General features: G+C 46.9%; 1 protein-coding gene across 1 annotated transcript in view; it reads left to right on the top strand.

Moving 5' to 3' along the window:
* SNRNP40 (small nuclear ribonucleoprotein U5 subunit 40) overlaps positions 1 to 7,425 on the top strand; it is a 34,599-nt gene extending 27,174 nt beyond the window's left edge. Inside the window, exons 7-10 of the mRNA XM_004740952.3 lie at positions 337 to 419; positions 2,807 to 2,868; positions 6,089 to 6,192; positions 6,920 to 7,425. Coding sequence (XP_004741009.1) covers positions 337 to 419; positions 2,807 to 2,868; positions 6,089 to 6,192; positions 6,920 to 6,969 — 299 coding nt within the window. The 3' untranslated portion in view covers positions 6,970 to 7,425. The remainder of the gene's footprint in view (positions 1 to 336; positions 420 to 2,806; positions 2,869 to 6,088; positions 6,193 to 6,919) is intronic.
* Positions 7,426 to 15,416: the final 7,991 nt, after the last annotated feature.

Here is a 15,416-nt window from a genome sequence, read left to right as displayed (position 1 = left end):
ATCATCTGCCAATGTTTTGTTAATGTCACACCCAGCTACTTTCTGTTGCAGACCCCCAGCAGTGCACTTGGCATTTCCCCTTCCTGCCAGCTCAGCTTTCCACTGTGCCCTTAGACCCTGTTAATGGAATTTGAATGCATTTTATGCCTGTTTAGGGGGGGAAAGAGCCTTATCATGTACCTTATAATATACTGTGTTGGCCTTCCTTCAGGAAAGAGGAAACAGCAGGAAACAGGAAAACAGAAACCAGGAAACAGCATGTGTCATTGACATGACGTTGATTGCAGCTGGGTTCTCAGGAAACCTCTGGCCCATAACTTTTTGCTCTGTTTGCAGTGCGGGTCTGGGATGTCCGGCCATTTGCTCCTAAAGAGAGGTGTGTGAAGATATTTCAAGGAAATGTGCACAACTTTGAGAAGGTAAGTTCTGCATGGCAAAGTGTTTTACTGTCCATTTGACTCAAAGATAACATTTAACATAGTGCCAAGAGCAGTATTTACATATATCAAATCATTACGTTGTATACCTAAAACTAAAACTATGTTCAATGTCAATTATATCTCAATTCAGGGGGGATAAAAGGGGGTGGCACTAAGGGTAGAGGGTGGTAGCTCTACTAAGAAGGGGCTGCATTTCAGTTAACACTGTTCTTCATCAAAACTGTTCTTGTGGGGAGCCTGGGTGGCTCAGTGGGTTAAGCCTCTGCCTTCAGCTCAGGTCATGATCTCAGGGTCCTGGGTTCGAGCCCCAGATTGGGCTCTCTGCTCAGCGGGGAGCCTGCTTCCCCCACCCCCCCACCCACCCCCGCCTGCCTCTCTGCCTACTTGTAATCTCTCTCTCTCTCTCTGTCAAATAAATAAATAAAATCTTAAAAAAAAAAAAAAAACTGTGCTTGCCTGGGTGGCTCAGTTGGCTAGGCAACTGCCTTTGGCTCAGGTCAGGATTCCAGGGTCCTGGGATCAAGCCCCCACATGGGGCTCCCTGGTCAGTGAAGGGCCTGCTTCTCCCTCTGCCGCTCCCACTGCTTGTGCTCTCCTGCCCTCTCATTCTGTCAAATAAATAAATTAAAAAACTGTTCTTGCCAGAAATAAAGCTGATGGAAGCATAGGGAGGAAGGCAGGTGGGACCCCCTTTTTTTTTTAATTTTAAGATTAATTTAAGATTTCTGACTTCAACAAGATAGTGTTATCCTTTTAGTTCTTTGGCAACTTTGACCCTCTGGTCAGTGTTCCATATGGAACCCAGCCTTCCTGGCTATTACTCATGGTGGCTTCCCTCACCTTCCCAGTGCCCACTCATAGGGCCCTGAGAATATATCCCTCTTCTCAGTATGGATCATGGCCCAAAGTTTGAGAGAATTTTTTCTGTACCAGGTCAGCTCTTAATAGCAGCTTTTCCTCCAGATAATTTGTTAATAGAGACATATGGTTTTCTTTTGAGAGTCTGTTTGATTCAGTTTCACTTTATAAATCAGATCTTAGGGTACCTGGTGGCTCAGTCCGTTAATTGTCTGCCTTTGGCTCAGGTCATGATCCCAGGGTCCTGAGATTGAGTTCCACACCAGGCTCCCTGCTCTGCAGGGAGTCTGCTTCTCTCTCTGCCCCTCCCCCCACTGGTTCTCTCTCACTCGCTCTCACTCTCAAATAAATCTTTAAAAAAATTGTTTTGTTTTTTAAGATTTTATTTATTTATTTGACAGATAGAGATCATAAGTAGGCAGAGAGGCAGGCAGAGAGAGACGGAGAAGCAGGCTCCCCGCTGAGCAGAGAGCCCGATGTGGGACTCGATCCCAGGACCCTGGGATCATGACCTGAGCCGAAAGCAGAGGCTTTAACCTACTGAGCCACCCAGGCGCCCCATTAAATAATTCTTATTTTTTGTTGAATTTGGTTTTATTTTTATTTTCCTTCAAGATAAAATTATTAATGAGGATCAAAATAAATATGGAGCAAAGGAAGTCTCCATTTGTAGGCGGAATAAAACTTTGTTGCCAGTTCCTCTCTTAATTTACTATAAATTAAACATTTTCTAACATTGGTTTGTATGTTATATGAAATAAAATATGTGGTCTTAGGCCACAGAATATAAAATAATGACAATTTGAAGTCTCAGGGCACCTGGGTGGCTCAGTGGGTTAAGCGTCCAGCTCTTGATTTTGACTCAGGTCATGATCTCAGGGTTGTGGGATCAGGTCCCACACTGGGCCCCCACACTAGGTGTGGAGCCTGCTTAAGATGCTCTCTCCCGGGCGCCTGGGTGGCTCAGTGGGTTAAGCCGCTGCCTTCGGCTCAGGTCATGATCCCGGCGTCCTGGGATCGAGTCCCGCGTCGGGCTCTCTGCTCAGCAGGGAGCCTGCTTCCCTCTCTTTCTCTCTGCCTGCCTCTCTGACTACTTGTGATCTCCCTCTGTCAAATAAATAAATAAAATCTTTAAAAAAAAAAAAAAAAAAAAAAAAAAAAAAAAAAAAAAAAAAAAAAAAAAAAAAGATGCTCTCTCCCTCTTCCCTGACCCTCCCCTTAAAACAGAAAAAATGAAAGAAAGAAATTTAAAAAGTTTTGGGAGTTTGGGAGAGGCTGCTTGGTTATGGACATTGGGGACGGTATGTGCTATGATGAGTGCTGTAAAGTGTGTAAACCTGGCAATTCACGGACCTGTACCCCGGGGGGTAATAATACATTATATGTTAATAAAATATAAAAATTTTTAAAAATAAAAACTTAAAGTCTTTCAGTGATTTTATAGTCTAGTAAAGAGGGGCTTGGTACATTACTGTATTCATTGAATTCCTGCTTATTCACCTTTGTAGAATCTTCTGAGATGCTCTTGGTCACCTGATGGAAGTAAGATAGCAGCTGGTTCAGCTGACAGGTAAGGGTTGCCGGGTGTGAGGTGAAGAGTAACGGAGCGGCAGGTCCCCTGTTATGCGTGATCCGAGCTGGAGCAGACACAGAGCTACGGCTGTGCTCGGAGAGGGATCCGTGTGCGGTGTGAAGGGCCTGAGCATCACATCAGACAGGCGCAGCGTTGCCCGTCTGGATGCATTTTCGACGGGAAGGGCAAACACTTGCTTCACTTCTGTTGGATTCCCTCTGCCATCAGGGTGAAGTCTAGGCTCCTAATCTGGCTCCCGTTTCCCTCTTCAGAGTCTTCCGTGGTGCTTCAGTTCATCAGATACGTGTTGTGTACTCGCCTCCCCCACCATTGCCGCAGTGCTTCAGTCACATGGAACGTTCCCTGTCCTTACACCCCCTGTGCCTCCAGGCTTCTCTCTCATGTTCCCTCTTTCTCTAGACTTGAGTATCTCTCTAGAAATCGCCTCTGTGTTCTGTCTGTAAACTTTCCCTGGCCCTCTCTCTCCCTTTCCTGTGGGGTAGCACTAATCACTCTGCTCTCTGCTCTGTCGTCACACCTTACACAGCCAGCCTTTATCAGCATTCATCACATCTTACAGTGAGACAAACACAGTGGGGCACCCTCACTAAGTTATTTGCTCCGGGAGGTCAGGCAATGAGTGTTAGACATCCGGAACCCAGAGCGGTATTTGACCTATTCTAAGCACTTAGTGAATATTACATGAATGAATTCCTAACTCGAGGACAGCAGTCAGCTCTTAGCCTGCATATCAACTCAGCTATTGGTAACTGGCTGCCATGCTGAGGATGATTCAGAGCTGGGTGTGAGTACAATAGGGCCATGATTGCTAGATGCGGGAGCTAGGTGTTTTTCAGCCCCGGGCTGAATTCAGAGATGTTGAGACTTTCCTAGCTGTCAATTTAAACTGGCTCAGCCATTCAGTGATGAATTAGAGAAGGGAGCCTAGATGCCTGGGTGGCTCAGTCGGTTAAGTGTCTGCCTTCGGCTCCGGTCATGATCCCAAGATCCTGAGAACCAGAAAAACCAGGGGTGTTTTCTAGGGGTCAAGGGTCCACATGCAAACAGGTTTGCATCCTGGTGGTATAGAAAGCTGCCTTGCAGAGGGAATCTGAGGGATTTTTAGTAGGCAGGTTGCTAAGGAAGACCTTAAGAAACGGACCCACAGCCTAAGGTGTGTTCTGACAGAATAAGAACCAATTTAAGCGTTTTTACATCATTTTCAGTGGTGATACTTTTTTATGTAGTTAAGCTTTTACATGATATTTGCCTAAGCTTTTGTTTTGAGCAGTTTGTTTCTGCCATTGACCCTTTCTAACTTTCAGTGTCCTCTTCCTTCTTTCCCTCCCCACTGTTCCTTTAAACCTTACATGGGGGCCTCATGGCTCTGGCCTGGGCACAGGCCATGTGTCTCCATGCTGGGGTTGGCCACGTTTCACAGGCCACCTCTCCAGTTAGCCCCAAGTCAGCAAGCAGCTCTGTTATATAAGGAACCTGGTTCCTGCCAATTGTTGCCATGCCAAAGTAAGGGGAGGACAAGGAATCCTCTAAATTTAGCATCTAACTGGTGGCCATAGAGAGTGAGGCCTTCAAGTAAACCCTTGGAGATCTTGCTGGCTTTTATGTGCCTGGGAAATGTGTCCTCAGAAGATTGCTTTTCAGCTTGGCCTGGATTTGGCAAGTTTCCCCTCTCTACTTGAAAATCACCTCCCTCCTCATGTTCAAAATCAAAATCCCTCAACAGTTCCTATCCAGGACTGTGGGAAGACTGGCCAGTCTGTCTGCCGTGAATTAGTCAGCCTATTGTCTTCATGTTCATCTGTTGTGATCATGAATGTACTCGTCATAACAGCATCTGTCCTTCTGTGTGCCAAGTGCTTCACATAGGTCATCTCGTCACTTCTCTCAACCAAGCTGTGGGCTCAGTGTAGTCTCCATCATCACAGTGAAGGAGAGAGGAGTTCAGATAAGTTAAATACTTGTCTAAGGTTACTTAATGAGTAAATGGATACATGAGACTTGAGCCCAGGTCTTCAGACTCCTGAGCTCAGACTCTGTTACTCTGCCATATCATCTTGGGGGCATTATTTGCTCTTAGCAAGGAAGAAGACCGCAGGAAGAACATGAACATCAGAGCCAAGGAGTCTGGAGACAGATGAGCTTCCTGCTTCCTCCCCATCTTGCTTGGAAATTTTATTTAGTTCCTGTGGAGTGTGGTCCTTGAGAGCTAAACAGTGCAAGTAAGAAGCTCGTATTTAGTTGTATTTTAGACCAAAAATGGAATGTCACATCAGCACCAGGCATTTTATAATCAAATACTGGTGACTATACCCTTTTTGGGTTGACTGAACAAAACAAATATGTAAATGATATTTATAACCTGCTTGAAAACCACCAGCCCTTTAAATTTACCAACAGATCATTTTTGCATGGTCATATGAAGATTATGTCTCTTTATTTTACCCTTCAGCCCAAAATGACCCAAGCAAGGTTGAAGGTCATAAGAACTTCTGAGGAGTGAGGGGAAGTAGAAGACGTGAGGGTGGTAAGAGAAAGGAGAATACCGGCGTTCTCATTTTAGTTCTGTCGCTAAGCCACTGATGAACTGTGTCGCCTTGGAAGAGTCATTGTTCTTAGCCTTCTTATCTGTAAATTGAATTCAGACTAGCTGGTCTGGTCATGGGATTCCCATGAGTTCAGTGCAGGGTTGGTCAAGTATATATTTGGGTTGTGTTATACTGCAGAAATTTTCTGTCCCTTCTCTGGGCTCTGTGATTTGAATGCAGTACTGAGAAGCTCTACAGGATTTGCAACCGAGGCTCCCAGCCTGCCGTAGTTAGGTTACCTATAAGACTTCCTGGACGAATAGCAGGTGCTCTTTAAGATTTCTGTGTGGGGACCATAGGAATAACTGTCCTTCTTCCTTGTTCTTTCCTATCTCAAAAGTTTACATTTGAAATACCAGTAATGCTTATGATTTTAGTTATTCCTGTATCTCTGTTCAGTTACTCGGAGGCAGGGTCCATCCCTTATTCAAAAATCTGTATTTCTGGTTTCTAAATTCTAAATTTCTACATTCTAAAGCTAGTTCCAAAACACAGTTGAGTAAGTAAGGGTAATAAGTAAATCTTTGCTTCCATTTCTCTTAAAAAGCCAGGCCTCTGCCCTCCCCTGAGCTCTAGGAAGCTCTAGCATTGTGCATCACGGTACTTTGCAGGTTCGTGTATGTGTGGGACACGACAAGCCGGAGGATTTTGTACAAGCTGCCCGGACATGCCGGCTCCATCAATGAAGTGGCTTTTCACCCAGATGAGCCCATCAGTAAGTCTGTCCTAACTTTGGGGTAAGGGAAACTATGGGAACCTCCCTAAAGGGGCCCTGAAAATACCAAGGCAGAGGTGGGTGTCTGTTGTATGTGAATTTCCATGTGGGCTTTATGGCCATCCATTGACAGTCTCGCCGTGGTTTTAAATGGTGGACAGGAAGAACATATTCCATCTTTTTAATCTCAAAGGGAGTCTGGTTAATCTACTTTCTAGTTCTCTTGAGTTTATATGCTTCAAGTCTGGTGCAGTGATATATTTGGATAAATAATATTTCTTAATATTCAACTATAAGTTGCAATTTAACCTTTTATTGACTAGCTAATTAAACAGTGGACCTTGAATTTAAGGAGAGAGCGTAACTTTCTCCCAGGCTAACTATAACAAGCGGAAACACGTTTGCAGAATGTCTGACACAGACATTGATTCTTCCCTGGAATGGCTGAGAAGGTCTTTTTCACAAGGTTTGGCTGACACGGGACATGAGGGTTTAGACCCTGATAATGCATTTACCATAGCACAGTCCACCCTGTGGTTTCAAGAGGACTTGGATTGAAAAGCCAGGCTACCGTTTCCTGTGAGCAGTGTTGAAGAGGAGGGGAATTTAAACTAAACCCAATTGCTCTTTTATACCAAAATTGGCTCTTGACACAAGAGCCCTTGAGCACCGAGTCTCCTTGAGCCTTCATTAGTTCCAGTTATCTTCTCCATTCTCCTCACCCCAGTCCTCTCAGCGTCCAGCGACAAGAGACTGTATATGGGGGAGATTCAGTGAAGACACAGGAAGGAAGAACCACCGGCTGCTTGACCCTGAGACCTCAGGTGGCATGAGTGGCATCCAGCGGGGCCCAGGCCAGCAGCTCCCTTCGGATGAAGATCGTTCCTAGCAAAAAGCAAGGAGGAGGTGGCCATATTCCAGCAACCACTGCTATCCCGTTCCACAGGATGATTAAGGCAAGCTGACAGTGGCCTCTAAAAACCACCGGCCAGATTTCAGGGACTGTTTGGGTTTTTTCCTTTTTTTTTTAAGTAAGAGTTTTTCAAAGAGACAGACATGGATTGGTTTGTAGTTTCCTGTTTCCTAATCCAGGCCGAAAACAGGGAATGTGACTGAAATTTGTTTATTGGGAATTTTTTTTTTAATTCAATAACTGGCTTGTATGATATTTTTCTTTCTGTGTTTCTCTGAGTCATTTTGTATTAAAAACCAAATAGATGCCTTTTTACAAGAGCCATGTGGATTGGATTTATTGTTGTCTTTGAAGCTTGATTGCTGTAAATCTGAGCTAGGCAAGATGTGGCCAGGGGAATACAGTCCATTTAAACTTCCAAGATGCTATTTACAGGTTTACAGGGATGTCTAGGGTTTTCCCCCCTTTTCTTCTTTTTAGATTTACTCCCATGAAGATTAATTCCTAGAGAATAATTATCCATAACAAACAGTTTCTCACCTACTAGATCCATAGCAGTCAAGAAGTGTAAAGTCTAAAAGAACCTAGTTTCTGTACACTTTGACATGCTCTTTAAGGAACAGGGTCTGTTTCCTACTCCGCCTTCTGCCAAAAACACTGTTCTGAGCAGCAGTCCCTACAGTCAGGCTCCCTGAGTGGGCACGGGATTGGGGGCAGCCTCAGCCGGTAGGAGTGGCGGGCTGGAATGCTGCAGTAGACTCAGCTCAGAAGCAACAGGAGCAAGTTGTGCGGTACCTGGACTAGGACAGCATCTGAGATTTTTTTGCACTTCTGCTTCCTTGTCCTTCCTAAACTGACAAGGACATTGAAAAATGCTGTTAGTTGCTTTCTACCCTCAAAACAGGTCACTGTCTCCCTAGATCACTGGGTGACTGTGCCCAGTGCACACACACCGGCACTAGTGGATCCCAGCTGGCACAGGGGCGTGGTATGTGCCTTCTGGGAACCTCCTGTCTCGACACAGAGGTCTTCAGACCTGCCGCCTGTTTGGAACGTGTGGTTTTGTACATTGAGCTCCCAAACCTGAATCATCTGTTTATCTCATTGTAAGACTGAGTATAGTTCTAAGTGAGCACACCTCCAAGACTTATTTAAGTCATTAATGAAGGAACCAACAGGATAATAAAGCTGTCAAACCAGTTACTTTTCATAGAGTGAATGAATTTTGGATAACATGCACTGGAAACAAAGTAATTTATTGTGCCTGCCAGAGTTCAGGAAGTCTCAACAGGTGATGGGATCCTGCTCACACTGGGACTCAGAGAATGGGCAAGGGCATTGCCAGGTGGACAACGAACAGGTGCCTTCCAAGAAACTACAGGCACAAGCTTGAAAGCTTCGCACATTTCCTGAACCGAAAGAACTTCAGCTTGGGAGAGTTTGTCCTTCATGTACTAGATCCTATAGGTTAAGGTTTCCTAAAGTGTATTCCACAGAACAGTTTCCCCCATACATTAGTGACCTTAGGACATAAAGTCCCCATGCTCAGATAAGTTTGGGGGTAACCTGGGTTAAATAAAGTGCAGTTTCTTTGCTGCAGGACGGCTCAGAGCCTTTAAAACAAACTAGAGAGGTGCCTGCATGGCTCATTTGGTTAAGCATCTGCCTTCAGCTCAGGTCATGATCCCAGGGTCCTGGGATCAAGTCCCACATCAGTCTCCTTGCTCAGTGAGGAGCTTGCTTCTCCCTCTCCCTCCGCCTGCCACTTCCCCTGCTTGTGCTCTCTCCCACTCTCTCTCTCTCTCTGTGTCAAATAAATAAATATTTAAAACACACACACAAACTATAGAGGGATCTTCACAGGGAGTGGTGACTGAGATTTCAGGCGTGAGCAATAATTACACAGAAGGTTATGCCTTTAACCGGATTAGATTTGGCCAACATGGTCCGCAAGCTGCTCCTCACACCTCTAACACTCTCACATTACTCCCGAATCTCTCTCGAGCACCAGACCCCTCCCCTATCTCTGTCTTGGCTTAGGGGAGAACAAGACTTGAACCTTAACACCGCACTTTCAAAGCCTACCAGTCCCTTGAGAAGTTGACTGCGCCTGGGAGAGACCAAGGCCCTGGAGACTGCTAGGCTTTCCTCTAACCTCAGCCTCTTTGCCCCTCCCAAGTGCCTTCTTCAAAGGCTGGATAGAAGCCATTAGCAGGAAATAGCAGCACCATTTAGAATTTGCAGGGAATAGCGGCCCTAGCCTGGGGAATAAGGATTTGAGTATAAAACATCCCTAGAGGGTGCAAATTGTATTCTCACTTTGGGAGAGATAGATTGCTCCCGAATGAGTAATGGCATCTCTGGTCTTCAGTTAATTTCCCTTTATGACTTCCACAGTCTCTAGCACTTAATACCATTGGCACTTAAAGAGCCAAATCTTTTTTTTTTTTTTTTCCACTGGGTGGTTGAGTTTGGTGGGCTGAGCTCTGAGGGAGGTGGATTTGGACAGGTCGGGAATCTTACCAGAGTGGCTTCTTCACAGCAAAACTCCGGTTGTTTCTCACCGATAGACCTGGAGTCTACTGCTTGTTAATATCTCAGAAGCGTGTGAACAGGAAACTGGGGTGTGAGAGAGAAAGAGCAATTTGGGGCTGCAGGCAGTGGAGCCACAGGGAAAGGCCATCAGGCCATTGGAGTTAGGACAGAATTGCTCTTTCCAAGAGACTTTAGGGCTTGACAGCTGTGTCCCAGGACACAGGGAGGGACCTGACTTAAAAGACAACTCCTGTTCCTGTGGGACTAAATGAAGCCAATCTGAGCTCTGAGCCTGCCCTCTGCCCTCCAGTCAGTTGTCTCAGTATCCCAGGTGCACCCGCTCTCTGTCAATCCCTGAGCTGCCCCAAACTCTCTTCCTTTGTTCCAGGCTTCAACTTTCCCTCACTTGCCTCTGACAACCACTTAGACTCTCAGATCTTCTTTAATTTTATCCTCTAGACCAGTAGTTCTCAACTCAGCAGTTTTGCCTCCCAACGGACATTCAGCAATGTCTGGAGACTTCTGATTGTCACAAGCGGAGGGATCCTGTGCACGTCCAGTGAGCAGGGGCCAGAATGGCTCAAAGAATGAGCCTCCGAAAGGTCGGCGATGCTCTTGAAAAACCCTGCTTCAGGGGCGCCTGGGTGGCTCAGTGGGTTAAGCCGCTGCCTTCGGCTCAGGTCATGATCTCAGAATCCTGGGATCGAGTCCCGGATCGGGCTCTCTGCTCAGCGGGGAGCCTGCTTCCCTCTCTCTCTCTCTCTCTGCCTCTCCATCTACTTGTGATTTCTCTGTCAAATAAATAAATAAAATCTTTAAAAAAAAAAAAAAGAAAGAAAGAAAAACCCTGCTTCAGAACCATGATTCTCAAAGTATGCTTTCTGGGACGGCACCAGCAGTGGCATCTCCTGAGGACAAGCTAGAAACGCACGTTCTAGAGCCCCATCCAAGATCTACTGAACCAGAAGTTTAGGGGGAAGAAAGTCTTCAGCCATTTGTTTTCACAAGCCCTGCAAGTGATGCGAAGCAAGCCGGCGAGCCCCGGCTCCACGGGCTCAGAGAGTTGTAATCTTTCTTAGGAGAGCCACAGGCTTCTGTTTACTCATTAATAGCTGCCCCTGAGTATGTGTTTAGCTGTTCTTTCTGGCTCGGTGCTGTCCATGCATGATCTCATTTGATTGTCAAACGGGGCAACAGGTTCAAAGAGGAGTAAGACCCAAGGTTAACCAGCTAGTGAGTAGCAAAGCCAGAATGTCAATCCAACGACAGCTCCTACCTCTTCACCACCTTGTAGCCCTCGTGGCTTTTCGCCTTGAATGCAGATTAGAATCAGCGGGTGAGTCTTTAAAACTCCAGATGCTCACTTAGATCATGCCCTGGGCCAGTTAAATCAGAATCTCCAGGGTGAGCATGAGTATTTTTAAAGCTTCCTTAGGTGATTGCAATATGAAATCAAGGTTAAGGATATTAACATTAGCCATGTCTACAGTCATAGCCAGGAGGGCAGCATAAAGCCAAACTGACTTCCCCTGCCACCTCTGGATCTCTGGGAAACCTCTGCTCGGACATGTGGTCTGTGTGAGCTTACACCCACTTCTACACCCGTGGCTGAGCTGAAACTTTGGACCAGAGATCAGAGGTTGATCCACTGTGATCAGTGATCATCTGTGCCTGATGACTTGGGGTTTGTTTAGAAAAAAGACCTGTGACTTCCATTCAGAACCCCTGGGACAGCATCCAAAGGTGCCAGAGCTAGAAAGGGCCTTCCGGGTGCTCGGGTCATCTGGTCCAGCCTCAGCTTACAGGAGGGGAAACTGAGAGGAGTTATGGGTTTTCCAAGGTCACATCCATATTATGAAGTCAGGGGGTTTGCTCACTCGGGAAGGAGTTATTTAACACCCCTCTGTGACAGGTGCTGTGGCAGGCTCTGAGAATACAGAAATGATAGTCATAGTCTTTTGGGGAGTTGCTAGGGGAGAATGGTGGGGAGAAAAACAAAAGCCAGGACCTCTCAAACTTTTCCCCTTGTGTGTCCTTAATGATGGAGAAGAATAAACTGGGGAAGGAGAGACTTGAAATTAATAACTTTGAAATGTTACCTTGGGGCGCCTGGGTGGCTCAGTGGGTTAAAGCCTCCACCTTCAGCTCAGGTCATGATCCCAGGATCCTGGGATTGAGCCCCGCATTGATCGGGCTCTCTGCTCAGCAGGGAACCTGCTTCCCTTCCTCTCTCTGCCTGCCTCTCTGCCTACTCGTGATCTCTGTCAAATAAATAAAATCTTTAAAAAAGAAAGAAAAGAAACATTACCTTAAACCTAAAATGTAAGACCCCCCACTTACTATTTTGAAAATATTCAAACAAAATTTGAAAGATTAATATAGTGAATATCTATATGCCCCACCTAGATTTGATAATTCAACAATCTCTCTCTCTGTCACACAACATATATACAACTTTCAGTGACTATTGAGAGTAAGAGACGTCATACTTCTTCACTCCCAAATATTCCCAAATACTTCAGCAAGCATCTCCTAGGAATTTTCTTCCATAACCCCAGTTAACATTACCACGACTACGAAAATTAGCAGCAATCTGTAATACTGTCCAATGATCATATTAAAATTTCCTCTGTATCAAAAGTGTCTTTTATAGGGGCGCCTGGGTGGCTCAGTAAATTAAGCCTCTGCTTTCAGCTCGGGTCATGATTCTGGGGTCCTGGGATCGAGCCCCACATCCCACTCCCTGCTCAGTGGGGAATCTGCTTCTCTCTCTCTTCCCTGCTCCTGCTCTCTCTTGCTATCTCTGTCTGTCCAAAAAATAAAATCTTTTTTTTTTTTAATGTCTGTTATAGCTGTTTTTTTTTTTTCAATCTGGAATCAGTTGAGTTTCATGTGTCTGGCTATTCTGTCTCTCTAGTGTCTCTTAACTCAGAGCAGTCCCCCTACCTTTTTCCTAGAGAAATTGACTGTTTAAATGTGCGTGGTTTTGTGTGCTGCTTCCTAACGTAGCTGTACTTGTTTTACACTAATAAATGTTTTAAATGACTGAGCACCAAGTAAAATTGACACTCCAGAAAAAGGTACCACATTTATCTGCATTTTGTGTCATCTCATGCCCTCCTTTTTGGAAAAGATACAAATAAGCAACTCAAGCAGAATCTAATCCATCCTGGAGGCATGCCTATAAGCCAGGGACAGTGCCTGAGGAGGAGTTAGCGTTAAGTTGTACTGAGAGTTAGGATGTGGGGAGAAGGGGCGCCTGGGTGGCTCAATGGGTTAAGCCTCTGCCTTCGGCTCAGGTCATGATCCCAGGTCCATTAGGGAGCCTGCTTCCCCCCTCTCTCTCTGTCTGCCTCTCTGCCTACTTGTGATCTCTGTCAAATAAATGATTTTTTTAAAAAAAGAACCTGGGGAGATGGGAGGGAGCTGGGAGCTGGGAAGTACAGCCTGGATAGTGGAAAAAACAGGGACAGTAGCACAGATCACCAAATCGGGAGTGTTCAGAAATGACACACAGCACATGGCGGGAACAGCATGGTGGAGGCGTGACAGGCAGATGAGTAGGAACCTTGGAAAGCTCTGGAGGAGCCAGATTGCAAAGGGTCATGAAAGCCAGTGTGGCAGCTCTGGGCTGGTCTTGCAGAAAGGGAGCCAGTCCAGTTTTCTCCCTACTCTGACAAGGACACCTGATGAGGCTTGGCTTCCGGTTCTGGGTACCCTCCCAGAAGATCTTTGTGAGGAATAGCTTTGGGAACCATGCAAGACAGATCAGTGTCTTCATACACCAGATGGCCACGCTGGAGAAAAGAAAAGGCTCTTCCTCTGGGGGGCTTCAAAGTGCAGAGCCCAGACGAAGTGGACTAGAAGACAGCAGCTTTGCACAGCTTTGCGCTGTATCGATTTAGAGGGCTCAAGCGGCTCACAGACTCCCCAGGGGCGTCTATTACAAGGTACCTGTAAGCAGGTCCTGTCTGCAGAGATTGGGTTTGAGCCGGGCTGGTGTGGGGTCCCAGGTTCAAGGGCAGGTCTACACACTAACGCTGGGAGCTACACAATTAGAGGACCCCTTTCCCAGCTCCACTGTTCTATGATTCTAGATGGCCATTTGCCCCAGACTCGAAGATGCTAATTTTAGGATTCAGTGCATTGTTGTCAAAGGACACCTGGGTGAGGGATGGGGAGCCAGCAGGGGATTGGGAATCCTGTTGGAGCCTGGGGTCGGGAGGCCTGAGCTAACCCTGCCAGTCCTTCCTATCCCAAGGGATCCCCCAGACAAGTGCAGCCCCAGCACAGCACCATGAAGGCCCAGCCAAGTACAGGGCTGACTGGAGAGGCCAGCCCGCTGCATCCCCAGCTCAGGTGCCCCGAGGGCAGACTTTAACTAGAAGCCCGCAGCCACCAGGGACTACTGGAAAGGGAGATGCGTCTTGGCCACAGAGGCTGTGCTAGGCGTTCTGGACCCCACTGCCCCAGACAAGGAGACGACACTTGAGTTTGGGGTCAAACAGTTTACGAACTGTTTGGGGTCTCCCAACCTAGACCTTGTCCGCTCACTGACACCCTATGCCAGCCTCTTCCTTTTCTCTCAGCCATTTCTGCTTAGCGGAGATTTGTTTTTCCTTTTAAGATTTGCTCCGCGGGGCGCCTGGGTGGCTCAGTGGGTTGAAGCCTCTGCCTCCGGCTCGGGTCATGATCCCAGGGTCCTGGGATCGAGCCCCACGTCGGGCTCTCTGCTCAGCGGGGAGCCTGCTTCTCTTCCTCTCTGTCTGCCTCTCTGTCTACTTGTGATCTCTGTCTGTCAAAAAAAAAAAGATTTGCTCCAAAACTGAGATTTTGAGGCCAGTTGGAGAGGAGTGGCGGCAGGAAGGAAGCAAGAGGAGGTTAAAAGTACATGCAGAACTTAAAGAAAAGGGGACACCATTCCTGAAACACACCTCCCTGTTGGACGCTCGTGTGTCCGCACTTCTCCCTGGCAGCCTAAACCTGAGTCAGCACTGTCTTTTCTCTGAAGTTTTCCATCACCACGCAGAGTTACCCACTCTCTCCACCATCCTGTCTCTGCACCCGGAGGCCCTCCGCCGCTCTACACAATGCCAGTAACCACCTGCTTGTCTGTTCTGCCTGCCCTGCAGACCCAAGAGTCACAAACCCAGGGGCCTGTCAGGGGCCAGAGAGGGAAGGCAGGTGGGCGAAAACTCGGGGTTTAAGAAGATAAGCAGTGGGGGTGCCTAGCTGACTTGCTCAGTAGAGCACGTGACTCTTGATCTCAGGGTTGTGAGTTCGAACCCCACGCTGGGTGTAGAGATTACTTTAAAAAAAAAGAAGAAGAAGAAGAAGAAGAAGAAGCAGCAATAGGTGATGCCACACTGTTGGCCAGTGTGCTAACCCCCAAGTCTTTATCCCGAGGGTTCTCCAGGGCACCTGTCCTCTTCATTTTCAACTCCAGAGCTCCTAGCACAGTGCCCAGCGCAGTCCTGGACCTGACCCGGAGGTCTTGACATCCAGGTCTCTTAATGAGCTATGTGGCTTAACAGAACTCACACAACCTCTCTGCCCTTCAGGTTCTCCCCCGCTCTTCATTTCTCCCCTCTTCCAAAAAGGCCTCTGGAAGCTCATCCAGGCCAGTAGCCTTCCCACTTGTCCCTGAGAGAGCTTGCATTGAGGTGTTAATTTGGAGGCCTGCACAGGAGGTGAGGACAGACGGACAGAGCAGTCTGCTGGTCCTCTTTCCCCAAACACACTCCCACACACGCAGGTCCACTTTGTTGTTTTAGAA

The sequence above is a fragment of the Mustela putorius genome, unplaced genomic scaffold (genome assembly GCF_011764305.1).
Source record: "Mustela putorius furo isolate JIRA1106 unplaced genomic scaffold, ASM1176430v1.1 tig00003853_pilon_pilon_pilon, whole genome shotgun sequence".
Lineage (NCBI taxonomy): Eukaryota > Metazoa > Chordata > Mammalia > Carnivora > Mustelidae > Mustela > Mustela putorius.
Note: the sequence above shows the minus strand (reverse complement) of the source record. Positions and strands in the feature narration are given on the sequence as shown.